Source organism: Synchiropus splendidus, chromosome 2 (assembly GCF_027744825.2).
Source record: "Synchiropus splendidus isolate RoL2022-P1 chromosome 2, RoL_Sspl_1.0, whole genome shotgun sequence".
Classification (NCBI taxonomy): domain Eukaryota; kingdom Metazoa; phylum Chordata; class Actinopteri; order Syngnathiformes; family Callionymidae; genus Synchiropus; species Synchiropus splendidus.
Genome location: NC_071335.1, coordinates 38,780,682 through 38,799,843, shown reverse-complemented (window position 1 = coordinate 38,799,843; position 19,162 = coordinate 38,780,682). Strand labels below are relative to the sequence as shown.

General features: G+C 41.9%; 1 protein-coding gene across 1 annotated transcript in view; it reads right to left on the bottom strand.

Moving 5' to 3' along the window:
- LOC128753317 (mastermind-like protein 3) overlaps positions 1 to 19,162 on the bottom strand; it is a 78,000-nt gene that overhangs the window by 37,879 nt on the left and 20,959 nt on the right. The window contains exon 2 of the mRNA XM_053854903.1: positions 1,648 to 2,373. Coding sequence (XP_053710878.1) covers positions 1,648 to 2,373 — 726 coding nt within the window. The remainder of the gene's footprint in view (positions 1 to 1,647; positions 2,374 to 19,162) is intronic.

Here is a 19,162-nt window from a genome sequence, read left to right as displayed (position 1 = left end):
GGATTCATTTAGTCATCTTCAATATGGGTCAGTTAACAGCCTCAAGTTACATTGCCTGTCAGACTGAACAACCTGAATAACAGTTTTGGCAGACTACTGTCCTTGAGGACTCTTTAACCACATTACTCAAGTAAAGGTTCGTAGTTCAGTGTGTAATTTGCTTTTAGTGAAATTGAACTCAATGCTGCTTTTGCCATGTTGTACAGACAGTGTTGCAATGTTATTCCCCAGTATATGCCATGTCACTTAACTATACCTTGTTACAGTCGACCAATCTACTGTGGAGGACGAGGATGATGATTCTCTCACAGACTCAGAGACAATGACGCTGAAAATTCTGTGGCAGCTCTGAGTGTCTTCAAATTATTTGTTGAGTAACTGAAATATCTTTGCATAAATACGTTACGTTATTATGATATAGGGATGGGCAATAAGTTATCGAACATGATATACAATTCTGCATCTCACGATAAATTTGACAAACATGCGGCACACTCGCTGCATTAAACCTGCATACATAAACATGACAAGACCGTGATGGCGCGCTGTACTCTCTAGCTCTGTGCCGTCTGACAGCCGACACCGGCGTCTGACAGTTGTGGAGAGTGTTGTGGACTTTGATAATGACAGTGGATCTGTCTGTGGATCAGTGTTTATTTTATCAGACCGCGTGGTCCTAATAGGTTTCCTGACACAGTTGTCTGCCTTGGTTCACACCAACACATGCAGGTCTCCCTCTGGAAACCTCTCGCTTCTTAGAAACAAACTTATCGCTCTAATTAGCGACAGCCATGCTCTCACCATTGTGGAAAACTCCCCAGCGCAAAAGGTGTGCGTAAGTAAGTATTAAAAAAATTTTTTAATCATTAAATTACTTGCAAAACAAAGAACTCAAACTAAGTGAAAACACACAAATTAAAAAAAAATCATAAAAAAAGGAACCAGGGAAAAAATAAAAAAGAATTTGAGTGAAAAAAATGTATGGGGCTCTACACTATGTGCAGACTTAAAACTACACTTCACTCTGAAGTGTCATCGTGACAGTGGAGTCAGCAGAGCCAGTGATACCAAGTTCCCGTTTTAGCCCTGGACGTGACATAAACATGTCCCTGTCCAATACAAAACACCCCTCCTGTCCAGTTATGACCAGACCGTAAAAATTATGACACAGCACACTGATGCTGTGGAGGACACGTATGCACGCAAGCGCAATCAGAAGCATTGAGAGGACGTTCTGTAATACACACAAAGCTGGTTTACTGTCAAGCCCGTAGGCAATCTGGCAGTCTTCGTGTGATCTGGGGATGTCTTGTCGTGCTTCTGCATCAGCCCGCGCCACACCATGCCGACCAGTGGTTCTGCCTTCTGTAGAAACCAGCGGTTTCAATTGAAATTAGGGTTGAGTGAAGGTGGTTGATGCCCAAAGTTACACATCTGCAGCGCGACATCATGACTCGCAACATAGCACCTCATGATGTATCTTGAGGATCATTTATCAGTTTTTGTTTTTTTTTTCAAAAAAAGACCCTTCTGGATCTCTCTCTGTAGCAAAGTATGGACAGCATTGTTTAGAGTCATAACCTAGCCAACAAAAAAAACATTTTAACAAATATTTGTTGCATCTGTTCTCATCTTTTTAAGACTGACCTGTGGCGAGCCCATCGGGACTTGCTGTCCACTCTGGGAAGGCTGTGCAGGGGGATTAAGTGATGTGGCCAGCACTGCTCCACCTCCAGGAGCCGTGGCACCCCCAGGCGGTTCCGGCGGTCCAGGTGTCTGATTATTTGCAGATCGTCCGAATTCTGCCTCCTTTTTGTCCTCAAAGTCTTCGTTGAAGAGGTCATGCATGTCGTCTTCGGGCACGGTATTGGTCAGTTCGTCAATCAACTCCTGCCACTCTTGGTCATTGAGGTTGATGTCCGAGAACAACTTGTTTTGATTGGACAAAGACTGAGGATCCGAAGACTCCATACCACCCGCATCGTCAAGTGGCTCTTGCTTCAAGTCTTTCAGCAGACCAAAACTGTCCTCCAGGTCAAGTGAGCCATTGAGCTTCATGTCTGGAAGATGGTTAACCCCATTCTTGGCAAGGTCATCAGATGATCGGTTCACATGGTTACCATTGCTGTTTGTTGTGTTTCCAGAGGATGTATTGGTACCGCTCAGTAACGGCTTAATGTCCGTATGATGGTGCAGAGGAGAAGGAACACTGTTGTTGTTGGGGAGACTTGTTATTGAATCCAAGCCACCAGGAGCCTCCTTCCGTACCCGTTTGGTAGTTGGAGAGTAACTGCCTCCATCACAGATGCCGTTCTGGTCTCCATTGAGAGGAGAGCGTGCGCTGTCCAATTTCCTCTTCACAGTCTCCTGAAGCTGAAAGTGAGAACAAGGGAAAACTATGAGGATTGAATATCAAATGTTCAAACACAAGGATGTGATTTAACTGCAATATTGGCACAATGAGTCACATGACTGCTCATGTGAGCCTTACAGCCTTGTTTGCCATACCTACATAGTTGTAGGTAAAGTTCTGGCTATATGGAAAATGAAAATATGTAAAAACACAAATGTAAGATATTGACATTGCTCTACTGGCTTGATATGTACATCAGGCCTGGCCAACCCACGGGACCCAAGCAGCATGCAGCTCTTTGCCCAGTTTGCGGCTCTTCACCAAATGAGCCGCCAACCAGCTGCGGTTTTGGTGAAGTTGCTGTTGAGGTGATCGTTTATACAGGAAATAAGTTAAAAAAAAAAAAAGTAAAAGCCATTCCGGCAAAATTTCAAAATATTGTATGCATCACGTTTAACTTTGAAACATAAACAATGCGTCTTGCCGCACGTGTGCCAAGCCCCTCCATTCAATGCCAATGTGAGTCGCAGTCCTCAGACCTCAGATCCACAACCAACACAAACATTACTTTGTTCCACGCTTCACTTTGTCATGACCTAAACTAAACGTATAGCATGTTTTTCGTGCATTATTCATCAGTGATTGCCATGACGTCTGTCAATTCAGTGGTGCAAAGAGTCAACATGATACGCTCCAGTCTGCAGTGTCGTTCACACACACACAGAGCAGGGCGATGTTATTGCCGCCACGAGTCAAGCAACGACAAATTAATGAAATAAATGGCAAGCTCATTTTTATCAGTGTGTATTTCTAAGAGGATCACGGAAAAGTGCATTTATTTAAAAAATAAAAGCACAAGAGAGATATGCCGGACGCGAACTGGCAACCTTGTGAAACACAAGTTATTAAGTATTAAGCGTGGCCTGTTTCGACGCCGTTACGGTGACGGTGTACAGTGTAATCCAAGCGTACAGTGTTGAAGTTTTAGTGCATCCCTATTTTGTTTTATTAAGATTTTGTTTCATCAGATCAAGTCATAGATGCCACATTGATCAGATTGGCATCTGAAAATGCATCTGAAGATTCTGCCTCAGCATTTGGGCCGTGGCTTGGTGCTGTAATATTAATCCGTGGTTTAAGACCTTTCAACAGAATACTATCACTATATTGAGAGTTAGTTCGGACCAGAATCAAGTGAAGGATAGAAACAGGGATGGGGATTCTTCTTCTTCTTCTTCTTCTTCTTCTTCTTCAGTGGTTGACATGGCGTGTCAGGAGGGGAATGAGCTAGGGGTGGGGCTTTGGACGCCCTGTTTCAAAAACCTAGCTAAAAGCCTGCAGCATCACTTGGTCCATTCTGTTGTTAGCCAGCATGTTTCAGACTGCGGTGTTCATTTCTCAACCTCTGCTCCTTCCTAAACCAACTTGTTTTATGACTTACTGCACAGCATACAATTGAGTGACATAACAAAACAATGACAAACTCAGTTACCACTGTGTGACTTTTGTTGATTTTTATTGATTCATTGAGGCAGCCAACAGATTTCGGGTGTCGAACTCAAAACCCAAGGTCCAAACCCAGCCCACCTTTAAATACAGTTTACTGAAAATCACGTTCAATGCCATTTAAAGTGCAGCATAAACAACACCAACTCCAATACATGCCGGCATCATACTAGGTGTTAACAATTGGGAGTGGAGAGGAAGAGGTAAAATTATTTGAGAAAGACAATGCTCCAGAGACAAAGAATTTTTAAATAGTCTAATCAGCTAGAGTGCTGTGAGACAGGTAGAAGAATAGCGCGCTGGGAAAGCAAGCATGAGAAAGAGCGAAGAGGCGCAAGTGAGAAGAGGTTTGTGTTTTTTTCCCTTTTGCTGCTCTTATTTTTTGACATAAACACCTCCTGACAAATGCTAGAGAGCCACATGAAATCAAAGGAGGAACACATGCATTTGATGGGGCAGATGGTCCCAAAGCCACCGTTAAGTTGAGGAGCAACCAAAACATGAAGATAAAGGAGGAGGTGAAGAACTGAAAAAGGTAGAAGGGAGCAAAGAGAAAAGAAGGTGACTGCAGGAGTGGTGTGCAGAATAACGACAGGGAGCAAAGGATGAGAGGGTGATCAGAGACAGAGAGAGAGACACACACACAGATGGAGCCACTAAGGTGCTGTTGTTATAGCAACCTGCTGCTCTGGCGCTTTGTGCTCTCTACCCTCCTTCTCCCTCCTCCTCTTCCTTTTGTGCTCACACTCCCGCTCCCTTATACCCCTTCTCTCCTCTTCACCGCGTCACACTTGCATCTGCTGGGAGAGTAATTGCAAAGACACACCAAGTAGCTGCTTTCATCTGTGCATATGAACCTCCTCTACCATCTCACTCAGCTTTTTGCCTGAGTGTCTGCTGCTGATGACCAGTGCACAGGACAGCTGTGCATTGTCATTAATGGCGTGTCCAAGAACACCACTGCTGCCTCCATCGCTATTCGTAGTGTACTTTCTCCCATGGCATCTACTGTGTTCCACTTTTTTTGTTTATACTCTCACAACCTCGGTCACAATCAGTGGCAGGCTTTTAGCTACAATTTTGAAACAGGGCATCCAAAACCCTGCCTTCAGCCCATTCCCCTCCCGACACACCAGGTCACTGACTGACAGGCCAAGTTGCTTTGTAATAATGAAACTGCAAACATTTGTCCAAAATTATCTTTTTATAAAAACAAACATCTGAGTCAAATGATCGATAACAGAATGAACTCAGTATCTGTTGCCACAATAACACTTTCAGATGCAGGGGTCTCCTGGGCGGTTGTTTTACTTGACTTTTACTTTTTTCATGTAAACCAGTGTGATGACACCATGAGTAAGGCACTATATGCACTAGTGATTTATGGCGATCTGTTCTGAATGCAGGAGGGCGTCCATTTTTTCATGTTTTGCAGATTAGGGCGTCCTCAGGACACCCAGATGTCCCCCTAGCTAAAGCTTGATAAGCGGTGTTTGAGCATACCCCCACCACATCCCCGGAAACAGTGAAGGTACTTGTGGACTGTCACTAGGAACAGACTCGCTGTCACTGCGTGCAAAAGCAGCGCCACTTTCTGTCTTACTGTACGACTTAACATCTTGATCAGAGTGTGAATATTCCACTTCAGAATCTGAGTCGATCAAATTTGCTCTCTGTTATGGTCCAATCTAACTATGATCTCCCGAGTGCCCTCAACAGTGGTTTTCGAACTATTCAACTATTTACTATTGATAGAAACATGCTCAAAGTGTCAGAATTAACTTATAGGTGTTATGTAATTGCATCTTGGCTTGTTTAACTGCAGCAATATGACTTGTTGGTTCACTTGGTTCAGTTGTGACTCATGCTCGTCTCCGCAGAAACAGCGAAAAACAGGAAGACTTGACAAACTGCTTCCTGTTTGGCTGTGTAGGGTTCAGGCTGAGCAGAGTCTGAGAGAGAGGCTTGGAGATGTCAACAATCTCATCAATCACAAGTACCTGTAGGAGAGGGGGGCTGGTGGATCGACCAGCGCTGTCACTACAGAAAGCCAGTGAGTAATGTTTGCTGGCTACAGCAGAAAAATCTAGAAGCACAAACGGTTGAGATAATAAAATTAAAAGTCCCCTTCAACCAGTTTTCTCTTATTTATTTCAAGAGTGCACTCACTTATTCACTTAGCATTTTAAATTTGGGTTTAACTGTAATTAATGCATGACACAGTTGTCGTGTGGGTCTAATGTCACATCCCCGGACAGGACCGTTTCAGAACGGGGAAGTCTGTTTGGCAAAAGGACTGTGCGAGCAGACATGGAACAGATCTGCCACGTGTTGCCACACGGTTCACAAAACGGGAGCATACATACAGCAGACAGCTCAAAGGCAACCACAACAAAGAACTTGAGCTGGAAGACCTCTTGTGACGGGTCCTCTGTGTTGAGACTCAAGTCGCATCGTGGACAGCTGTACCACATGAGTGGTTTAGGAACTGATCATGCAGTTCATTTCTAGATTTAAGAGGCAAAGAAAGACATCACAGAAGTTAGTTTAATTAGTTTAACCACCCTGAGCGTGTTGTCACTGTGTGTGTGAAAGCCAAGTGCTGTTGTGTATTTTCAGGTTTGTTTACAACTTTGCTCATGTCAGTGCAGACACATTTGAGATTTGTAAGAATGGAATGCGGCACAGGAGCAGTGGATGAGTTAGCAAAAGAAAAAAGGAACTGTATGTGAGTACTATATGTGGCTGAACAATTCCTCCCTATATATAGAACAGCAAGTCCTTCCTGTTTCTGGAGATGTACCATCACACTTGAAGAAGGTGAGGGTGGCAGATACAAAGGGCCAAAGAGAGAATGTGTGAGTAGGGGAACTGGTCAGGTGTGAATCTTTAGTGAATCAACAAAAATATAAATGATTAAATAAAGACCCCCAATGTTGGAATCTGTGGATTTTTTGACATAGCTTTTGTAAAGAGTAACATTTAGTCATGCAGGATATTGAAATTCTAAATTCCTGTATTTGTGGTTTTTAGTTGACAGTTGCACAGTTCAAAAAGTCAGTTCCAGACCATCCAAATGCCAACTTCAACTTGGCAGACATCCCTGATTGTGAAAGTGTTCCTCCAGCCAGTTTACTGAGTGTAAAAGTATGTGCCTCCAATAGTCTATTATGTGTGTAAGTGTGTGTGTATTGCATTAGTGTTGTAGTGCACTTACAATACTTCCTTGACATGTGAGAATACTTATGACCTACTTCATATGGTGTGATTTAATGTGTATCACGTGTGTATATAGTTTTTGTGCATTTACAGTATAAGAAACATATGCATCATTCTAAAGAATGAATTCTAACATTAGCTGACCTTGATGTACCTTCCATTTTTATTTGAAGCCAACAATATATTCAATCTTGTGATAAGTGTTAATGCAATAATGGTAAATGTGAATTACAGCATGTCTGTTGATTGAATTGATTATGATTGAATTGCCACCAAGCGGGTCCGACGGCCATGAATAAGGCTGTGAGCTCATGTGCACTGCAGAGTCAGTGCCTGAGACGACTTGTGTCTAGCACTTGGCCGACAGTACAAAGAAGTAGGGGAGAGAGCAAGACCAGCGTAGACAACATCAAACACAATGCTGCAAAGAGACGCAATAACATCTTAAACAGCACAGGATTGCAAGCAGGATTCTTTGATCGAATATGTCCCGTAGCATATTAAATACAACACATTAATCTAATTGCTAGTATTATCACAAAATCATGAAGCAGGCGATTACACAGCTTCTAAAAGGCGTATAAAATATCGGAATGCTGTCTTCATTATTTGTTGTAAGAGTATTACAACGCACCCAGTCCTTGCAATTGTTTTGAATCAATTTCAGTTGATTTGTGTGGAAATTGCAACGTTTTTAAAGATAGTTTTTTTTTATTGATAATTTATTCCATTTTGTCAAAATACATTAAAAATGAAATTCACATTTGTCATAAATATGCTCATGACTTTTTGCTTATCTTAGGCCAACAGAGAAGGCCTTGCAGGCGGCCTGCCACTGATTTATTCATGTCGTAACGTGTGTGTAAGTCAGCACGTAAAATGTGTGTCACTTTCACCCATCCAAAATGTCAGCTCACGCCAAAAAGAGACGGTGGAAGGTGGATACCAAAGGCAGATGTTTCCGCAAAATATGAACTACTAAATATTTATTTACTGAAGTGAGAGGTAAACCCACTTGTTTAGTTTTTGGAGAGCAGGTCATCGCGTTTAAAGATTACAATGTAGTCGACATTACGAGACGAAAAACGTTAAAATACAGACACTTGACTGAGGTCGAGAGAGCACGGGCAGTGGAGGATTTGCTTGAGCTGAAGTTGAAGATGAAGATGAAATGCACATTGTTTCTTCTCCCATTACCTGGAGTGTTGAAAATGCACCCAGTGATGTTCAGCTAGAACTCATTGATCTGCAGTCTGATGCAGTGCTGGCAGACTAGTTCAAGTCAGCATCCCTGCTGGAGTTCTGCTCCAACTTCAAGGAACTTTGCAAACCTGAGGAAACATGGTTGGTTCTGAAGAAGATTCCGTTTAGATCTGCCTATATATGAGATCAAACATTCTCAGTGATGAGGTTGAACAAATCCTGATACAGATCCTCTCTCACTAATGATCATCTTTCAGCTGTTCTTTGCAACTCCACTTATTTATTTAGGGACATTTTTTGTATAAGTTCACTACCGGCACTCAGTTTGTGATGGGCTGCGGCCAGAGCATCTTGGCTTTTCCCTTTCTCGTCCACCAGCTTTCTCGTCCTGCGCTTGTACCCTCTGAGCTGTGGGGGGGAAAGAGAGCTGGAGAACAATGCCTACAGTGAGGGAAAGATGTTGCTATGGTAACAGATCACTCTGGCATGGAGGGAGAGGGCAAGCTATTTGACAGAGACACCACAGTTTCACTGGCTGCACACACGTGTCTATGTGAATGAGTGTTAAGTGTGTGGTGATGAGAAGGCATGCTGAATGAGAATGTGTGCATTTCTGGGTGGGTGTCAGAGTATAGCCTTTGTGAGTGTAATGAACCCACTTTGACGTGTGTATGTGCAAGTGGTCCAGATGTTAGCTGTGTAAATCGATGGCCACATGAGCCACACACCCCACAGACTTCAGTCCCAACACCAATTTCCCTACTTTTGTCCATCTTTTTCTTGTATACTGCAGCATCCATCCTCCTGTCTTCCATCACGGTAACCATCACGAGAGACCCCGGCAGCATTCTCCAAGAAAATAAGGCAATTTCGGTGTCAGCTGCTCTTTTTCCATTTTAATTCCACTGTCCATAACTAGGTCAGGGGGCAGCAGACTGTTGTTCCCCATGGGCTGCACCATTCTCCTTGTGGGCGTGTGCGCGAGTGTGTGTATGCGTTTACAAGTATTAATATTCATATGTGGTCAAATCTTTGACAATTATTATTATTTCTTATTATTATTGGGTTAAAATTTGGTAAAGTGTCCTGGTTAAGTTTTGCCATTTGTTTTGGATGGTTAAGTGTGAGAGGCTGGGTGAAGCACTATGGGTTCCTGCCAGTGGCGGAGCAGCACCCGCCGAACTCATGCTTGACTTATCAGAGCATTTGGGAAGTCTGTGGTCTGTTTTTTACTTTTACATTTTACTCTGGGTGCACTGACGGCCATTTTTTTGGCCAATGCTGATTGCCAACAGCCCCAACAGGTCAATACTGATTTACGCTGATCGTTATTTTCTTTTTTTCCCTCAACTCAATCCTAAACTTTTTTTTTAGATTAATTACACAAACCTACTAAGTAACAATATTACTGAACAACACAGTGTAGAAAACATTGCAACTTTTAAAGAAAAGGGCTTAATCTAAAATAAATGTTTTAATCTCTTTTCAGTGGACAATGAACAGATCAAACCCACTATGTCAACTCATCACTTCTTAAATGGCGGAATGATGCCTTATAACCAGAGAGACCGCTCTTCTTGTCATCGACTACGTGTCCAGGGAATGAGTATCAAACAACAGAACGTGCTTAATTCGATAAGCGTTCCAATTTGATTCAGTTCAATTGATTTGAGGCCAATATCTTGTTCCAATGCTGCTTCTGAGACTGCACACCTTGCGAACAGCAATTCAGCTGTCATTTTTCTTGATAATAATGTATTGTCAAATGACTGCCATCGTGGATGGCTGGCTCTCATGTGTGCAGTTGCAGGTCAATTCTGCAGGCAGGGTTCAAGAATCACAAGTTGTGTTCTTTTCTGGAGCCATGCCTGCTTTGTCTTGTCATTGTGAAGTAAAATTTTCAAGCAAAATAATGTTTCTCATCATGCATAAATATAAATAGCATCTAATTAAAATAAATAAATGAATTCCACCCCAAAATCCGCTGGTATTTGTCATTTGATCGGCCCAACATGATGTTACATAAATGCCTATATTGGCGCAGATTGACTGTAGCATCCCTATATATTACATATATTTTGCCATGGGATAGCACGGACCCTGTTGTTGAGAACTAGGCTTCTCCATAAATCATAAATTACTATATCATATTACTAACAGCAATATGATAGCCCTCAACACCACGTAGGTCATGTAGGCTTCCATGAACAGCATTATCCTGCTCATCCTGAAGAAAAACAGCTTCAGTGCACACTACAAATTCCATCCAAATGTTTTGACATTTTCAGCAAATCCAGTAAAATGTACAAAAAGTAAACAACTTTATGACTGATTCCATTTGTTATTATTCTGTGATCATTGACAGCAGAGTTCATTGTGAGTTGTGGTCAGAGTCTGTCTGCTGCAAAACAAACACCACACTCGACTGATGTTTCTTTGCTGTTTCCCATCCAGAATAGCATTAGGCAACACCTACACGGCGTGGAACTTTTTCCTATTCGATCATTTTTCAAAACAAAAACAAAGCTGCTTCTGCCTTCCACTGTTTACCAATGATGTGGTTCAGCTTTTATTACGAGTCAGAGGCATGAGAGACATGAGAGAATGTCCGGGGACGCGTGTCCAGCAGCTCTGTGGTCACCATTTCAAATCCAAATGTTTATGTTTGAATGTGGTTTGACAAAATAAAGACGAAAAAACTGGTCTTCGTGAAGGGGCTTCTCTAAAGAGTATGTGCTCCTCGCATGTCCAAAGCATGTCTTTAATTGTTTGCTGCTTATAATGACACAGTGGTGGAATTGTGTTAATATTGACAATAACCTCAACAACTGTGGCCAAATTTACATTAATTTGAAGTGCGGCAGTATCGTGGTGAAGTGGTGACTGGGCCGTGAGGTCATTGTTTATACGCAAAACTGGTTTCCACCGAAAAAAAGTTGTCATTTCTTTTTATCGATAAGCAGAAAATCACATCAACCAAGTGTGAAAACGTCTTTGTGAATTGTTGATAAAATCCTTTTCCATTCCAGTTTCCATTCGTCTTTATTTTAGCTATTTGTGAAAAGAATAAAAATAGGTGGATGGAAACCCCATTAATTTAATTTCACTGATATGGATCTCTCAATAAAGGGAAAAAGGGCTAACATTAAATAACTCAGTAGTTAGTTATTTTACTTTATAGTCCTGCAGTTTTTGGTACACACTATTCTGTACTCTGTAAACTGTGTCCTTCCTTGCATTAAAGAGGAATCTGAAATGAGTTTTTTATCGTTCATTCTCGTGGACACACACTTTTACTACCACAGACTGTTTCCATAATAACATCACAAGCAGGTTTGTTCAAGTGATTCACAGACATATCAGTACTACGTGTTAGCGGTGCTACAGCTACCACGTTTTAACAGTACTCTGCTCACAGTAATGTTCTTGACATGTGAAGGACACTTTGATATCAGCAAACTGAACTGCATTGACTGGTTAATCTATGTCGAGAGTGTTGTGTTGCAGTTTAACCATGCTCCTGCATCGTCTCTGCAGTTTGTCAACCAGGAGACATCTATTCAGATTTCATTCATACTTTTTCAACTTCACACAGCTTCTGCTGTCATCTTCTTTTTTGACCGACCATGCCACCATGTGCTGAGCCAGCTAAAGGTTCTTACGTAGAGCAACTTGACCCGTGATTACCCAGCGTACATGTATTGATTTGCTGGCCCAGAGCGAGAGTGTGTGCATGTTTGTGTGTTATTTTCCAAAGCTCTGAACTGTAATCAGCCCCTTAATGATAGTAATCTACAAAGCTCTGTGTGGTTACAACAGCTTGTGTGAAACTCGACCTGAACATGTTCAGCAATGAACACTGACCAGCAGAGTACTTCAGTAGTCAACTGAAATCAATATTTTATATTTTTTTATATTATATTTTATATTGCTGCACACCCATTATTGACACCCTCAACATCAGATTTTCCATTTTAGGTGTGCACCGAAATGAAAATTCTTGCCTGAAAACAAAAATGAGGTTACATAATGTTGAAAATGGAAACACCGAAAGAACTATGAGGCCATTTATCAGTGCCACATGCATTTAGGGTTATGTGTGCTTAAATCACAAAAATGAATGTATTGAGGTCCCATACAGTAGTATTTGAGCTTGAATTATAAATCGCTATTATCATATTATCATACATGCATACATGTTGTATTGTTCATGTTCTCAGACACGGTTGACCATTTGGGTTGCACGTTTGATACGAGAGACAGTAAACAAACAGGAGAACAGTCTTCGTTACTAAAATGTCCTGTCCAACATTGTTTTTAAATAAAGTACTTTGGTATCCTGGAAATCCATTCACACTTCATATTCCTACTTTGTTTCAAGTTAGCTCCAGAGCTCCTTCGGTTTTAAGGGATGATTTCAAGTGGTGAACGGTCCCCGGTCTTAAGAGTATTGGGACACACTACACTTATACGTGAACGCGCAAAACTGAGCGTTGCGGTGATAAATGGGACACAGCCATAAGTTGACACAGCCGAGTTGTTTCAGTTCTAGAACTCTTTCGGCTCAAAACCTTAAATGCACAAAATTTCGTCACCAAATTTGGTCAATGCCCACTCTCCTATAACAAGGTTCATTAGAGCAACTGCTCTTGCACCAAAAACAACATTCTTTTTAGGGATGCACTGGAATTGGTTGTGGATATTGGCATTCCAAATCTGAAGTCAAAACATGGCGTGAATGACTTCCATTCTCCACACTTAAGTAGAGTTGTGCTAGAGGAGGATCAAATCATCACATAAACGACTACAAGTGATATACTACTGTCAATGTTGCATATGCACACATAAAGCAGGCGAGTCAATTTGCCAAAAAAAAGAGGTCCTGTTCTGATATTATGTACCTGCATAACTAATGTGAGAGTATGGTAACATATTTCATTATTTAAGCTCAAACACTGAAATAGAGACAAGATAAGTCCCACAGTGGAAGCACTGCAACGTCTAAATGATTTAGACCGATTCCACAGAGAAATTGTTCTTTTTATAGCCCACAAATATACATGAGCTTGACAAGTAGTCAGTGACATTTAGTTTGTAAAAAGAGATTCTGGAATTTGAGTCACAAGAGTTTCTGAACATAGTGAAGTGTTCATAATCGCATACATCCAGACTTAAGCCTAACTTTTAAATACAAAGGTTTAAGGGAATGTACAATATATTTATTATTTTAGATCATTCAGTGACTTATTTTTAGGTGCTGTTGTAGAAATCCTGCATGCCCCATCTTTTGGTTCAAAAGCACATCATGCTCATCCTCCTCCAACAGCCAAAAGAAAAATAAATATCCAAAATTTGTCTATCATATTTGTCAAATTATGTAAAACCAGGCATTTAAGAATCTTTGATTCAAAAGTCCCAATTTATAGACCCAAGAACACACATTGAAGAGTCACAGCAGTCCTACTGAGGTCATATAAATGACACTCAGAGCACTTCCTCTCGGTTGTTTCCCTTCCATCTGTCTTTTTCTGTCTTGTAGTACTGCCCCCTGATGGTCACCTTAAGACACCTTCGTCAATATGTTATCTACAAAAGAAAAAAATTATGTGTAAGGCCAGGTGTCGCAGCAGAATATGTGAATACTAATGTGAATTTATGTCACAGTAAAAGTGTGTTCAGATCAAAGCTCAAGGCATCCATAGGTTCAAACAGCCAGAGATGCATGTCCTTAATGCTGCTCCAGCCGAGCTATGATGGCCATTATTATCCTGGAAACTTGGATGGCTTTTATCTGCTCTCTGACTCCACAATGAAAAGTGGAAACAGTGTGCGTGCGTGCGTGCGTGCGTGCGTATGTATACCTGAGGCTGGCTTATCTCTCTTTTTCTCCCCGTTCTCTTCACTGGTCCTCCAACCCAATCTGTAGCAAGTGCTCCCAGGCCATAAACAGCCCCACACATGCTAGGACACAGCACTAAGGAACACCAGTACTCGGCTTTGTTCCAGTACGATGGATCAGGGGTTCTGAGGAACCATTCATGCAAAAAATAAATGTGTGTGTGTGTGTGCGTGTGTGTGTGTGAGTGTGCAAGAGAACATACACACGTCTAATACACATACAGACACACTTCATAACCCACACTGCCCTTCCTACCAGACTGTCGCTTCTTAACACCATCACTTATTCATGGTAGTGAACATTAGAACAGGACTCTCCCTTGCTGCACTTTCGTGTGTGCATGTGTAAACAGATAAATATAGGATGGGGTTAGATCATGACGTTAGTATACTTGGTTATGGTGCCACAGTACTAAAAGATGAGGGTAAATGATCAATTATAATTTACCCTCAGAAGGAACAAGGGAGTGATAACCCTGAAGACGTCTCATGGAAGCCTCATTGTTCTTCCCTTCCCCCCCCCACTCAGCCACATGTAGCTTCTCTTCTCCCTCCTTCCTGTCTCTAGCTGGTCCAGGATACGACAAGCAAAGCTCTTCTCCTCCCACCCTTGTTTTCAGCCAGTCATGTCCTTCGTTTCAACCTCCTCACTTCTCTGGTTTCCTCGTTCCTGCCTTGTTGTGAGCCAACGTGATCCCTGCTGCTCCCTCATTCCTCCGTCAGTGCCCCCAACTCCATTTACTGCCAGATTTACACATTGTGGTCTCTCCTGGTGATGGGCCATTAAACATGCATAGGCGCGCACACAACACTTAGTCATGGCCTCGTCTGATCAGAGTGGTAAATGTATATTAATCTGGAAATATAGAGAGATCTCCTGTTGGTGACAGAGGCCCTGCCCACATCTCCCGACCAGCCAATGAGAAGAGGGAATGTTGCTTTCTCATTTTACACTTAAGGAGGACCTGCTCAATTGTCACTGAACGGTAGAAAGAACATGATGTAATTTTTTTAATTCTACTCATCAGATCAAAAATAATAATAAATCGAATAATAAGTGGACAAATTATAGTCCACACATTTTAAACTAAAAGTAAATCCCAGAGACACACATAACAAATATGACAAGAGAAAATTGAACAAATTGCATAATGCTGATAATGTGACTTTATGGAGCTTATAAACACAGAGAATCATTAATATGATGCCCAGGTTGTCAGTAGTGAACAATGACATATACATCATTGCATGGAAGAGTAACACTAGTTGCTGAGGATATATTCACATGTAACAGGCATATCATGATGTTTCAGGATGGTTACAACAGGGTTGATTTGCACGTGAATGCCCCGTGCCCAGGTAAGACTGGGTGACAGGCATCCTGGCCCTACATTAAAATTCCACATCTGAACAGTGTTACATCTGAATACATTCTGGACGACCATTGCCGCTCTATGGAGCTCATGCACATTTAGATGTGCTAGAAGTACATATCTGGCCACAGTCATATCATTAAACAATGTAAGGTGTCAATTAATTGTCTGAACACAAATTACACATGCAAATCAAAGATTGAGGTTTAAACATTAAAATCGATCACACTCTGAATAAAGACTCATAATTGTAGTATTGATTGTTGTAAAAAATATAGTTAAATTGTACTTGGCCGTCATATTGGCAGTAAATTGTTTAGTACAATCATGCTTATGATGGCAAAGGTCCCATCATAAAATCATATTTGGAGTAAAAATTGTGATCATTAACAATCATTTAATCAGTTCAGAATGATACAAATTAAATTCCTGACATGTACGATCTATCGATCCGTCTGTCATATCCCCTCAGAACTTAACACTGGCTTTTGCAGCTCCACCTCAAGTGTCACAACTGACCCCTCCTCTAACTTTCCCTCTTTGCACATTGGCCCTTTGCACGGGTCAGAGCCACACTGTAGAAGGTTGTTCGGTTGCAGAAGTTGTAATGGAAAAGGGCCAAAGAGTAATTCCTTGATCACTTCTGGGGCCACCTCCCCACTGGACATACCCAGAAAACATCCCAGAGGAGGCAACTAAACAAGGTGCCTAGGTCACCTCATTTGCCTTCTTCCAATGGAGCAGGGCAACAGTTACTTAGAGCCTCTCCTTGGTCGTCTACGCACCTCACCTTGCCTTTTGTATCAGGTCATGCTTCACCTTGCTACAGCATCCTCATTATTGAAGATTCTGCACCAATTCCGACTCTAATACATGAATATAACCATGCCTGTTGAACAATTGGAAAATCGATGGTTGGCATTGCAAGGTTGTTTCAATTTACAGCTGCTTTAAATCCTGCTAGGCGTCACTGCATGAATAATGCAGTCAGCAAGTAATTCCTACCACTGAAAAGATCATCAGGATATTCATAACGGAGATTTTCAAGAAAATAAACATTTTGCGAAGGAAAACTGACCATCATCTCTTGTGGCTGTGGCCAGCATGTGGCTAGCAAAGATATGTGAAGAGGCCGGTCAGCAGTATTCTGATAGGGACTGTTGGGAGTCAGCACTCGCCTCCTGAAATGGAGCACTAATTATCGGAGTACCTTATAAACAGGCACAAGCACGTGCTTGCACGAGACTAAACTATATTGTCCCAACGCCAAGATGGTCACAACATCCCGGTGCCCCTGAGGGGAACTGATTCTGAACCCATCCCTCAAGTCATTCATGCACACACCCACCCTACAACCGATTACCAAGAGTAAGAAAGAGGATTGCAGAGTAGGTGGGGGTGGGGCAAAGGGTTTCCTCTCTGGTAACAAGAGCACTATAAGCCAATTAGAATAGCCTCCAAAGTGACTGAGACACAGGGAGCGAGCGCAACATGCTGTCTGATGGACAGAAGTGTGTGCGTGCGTGCTTGTCTCAGGTTGCACTCTCCACGCTTGTAGCTATAGCTTAAGGCTTAAATACATACGCACACACATTCACGCACATGGCAGACATCCACAAGATCCCCTCCCTAGAGGTCCACCTCCTACACACGAAGGCATTCAAAAGATTTCTTTGTCCAGCTATCGTGCCAGAGAAATGGAGGAGAAAGGCAAGAGAAAGGGGTGAGGAGGGGAGAGAGAAAGATGGAGGAGAAAAAGAGCAGTAATGGATTTGGAGAAAAGGGATGAAAACTACAGGGGGGAGAGAGAGAGATGGAAAACATGGATCAGGGAGCTGGAGCGCCACGGAAGGAAATCAGGGGAGAGAGCGGCTGAGGGGATGAGAGTGAGGAGACAGCCAGGCTCCGGCACCGCTCTCAACTCGTTTGGTCCAGTTCGTCTCGCCAGGCGTTCCTCGAGATACATTCCTGTGGCTGGCTGGGCCAAAGAAAGAGAGAGAGGAGAGGAGAGCAAGGGGAGAAGTGTCTAGGTAGATTGCAGGAAGAGAAGAGGAAATTAAAAGACGAGAAAAGCAACAGATTGTCCAGCAACTACACAAATGACAAGGGCTCATTAATACAGTGTTTTTCAACCTCTTTCAAGCCACGGCACACTTTGTTCATTGAAAAAATCCTGAGGCACACCACCAACAATATCTTGGCCAAAGCAAAATTGTGCTTAGTTGAAAGTCCCGTAGAAAATCCCTTAAAATTTGAGGCAAATTGTAGCTGCTGACACTTTCCCATGCTATTTGCAGAAACAAATGGCAGAAAACGTATTTGTTTAAAAACGTTTCCACAAAGGGGTGGGCTATACGGCAAAAATATGGCAATAACTGCTTCAATTTTATCACAATGTCTTTTGCATGGGGTGAATCTGGCTTTCCAGACACATCTCGACATATCATGACATTCTTTGCTCCAGCTTGCTTCAAAACGATTCTCCCTCTTTTTGGAGACAACTTGAAGTTGTACATTTGACCGGTATGTGGGAAGAGGAGCATTGCGCACAACAGTGCGTGCTGCAAGTGATTGATGAGTAGCGTCAGCATACTGTAGTGTATAGAAAGAATGTGACTGAATCTATGTAGTCTTCTCATGTTGATAGCTTGTCAACAGGTTCTAATTGTTCATTGTTTATTGGGTGAAACTGGATCATTTCCCACCGCACACTTGACAGTCTCTCATGGCACACTTGTGGGCCACGCACAGCTGTTGAAAATCACTACATGAATAGACCCATGGGGTATTTACCAATGCGTAGGCCTCACTGTTGCTGGCTTCTGCAAAAAAGGGTCTCAAAGCAACAACAACAAAGTAAAAAAAAAAACACCTATGACCATCTACAGCAGACCTGGGCAAAGTGCAGCCCAGTGGAGAGAGAGTGACCCTTGAGAGCATATTCAGATAAGTTTTAAACTATTTACAAATATCTTTTAATGTATATAATATAATCAGCTTTTATTTTTCGTGTCTCCTTGCCTGAAATTTGAGTGTTACATGTGTCCTTGTTATTCAACAGTGACTGGTTGAGTCGTTACTTTACAGGCAGCTGTATTTTACCTGTTTATATTTGTGAAGTTACAACACATACATTTCATATTCAATAATAGTTTTTGAAGTTACACAGAAATATATATGACTAGAACCTTAAGTGATGCACCAACATAGTAAATTAAAACTGTTGATTGGATAATCTCAACCCAATAAAATTGTGAGATCCTACAGAAATTTAGATAGTCAGTTGAGAAATGGTACTAATTATTGTATGCATGTCCCTCCGTCTTCGCTGATAAACACATAACAAACCTCATATTAACTGTGTTTTGCAACTCACGACAACAATGACCTGCAGAGGTGCAGATTTTGAGATCTTCAGAATTTTAGTGCTGCCCGGAACCAGAAATGATCAGATGAGGTTAGAATGGGAATGGGGGAGGAAAGGAAGAATTGAAAAGAACATCCTTGACAAAAGTCATGGAAAAGTTGTAATAGTACACCAGTGGAAGAACAGAAACCGATTTATAAAGACACCAGTGATAATTGATCAATGCAGTCAAAATGAGAACAT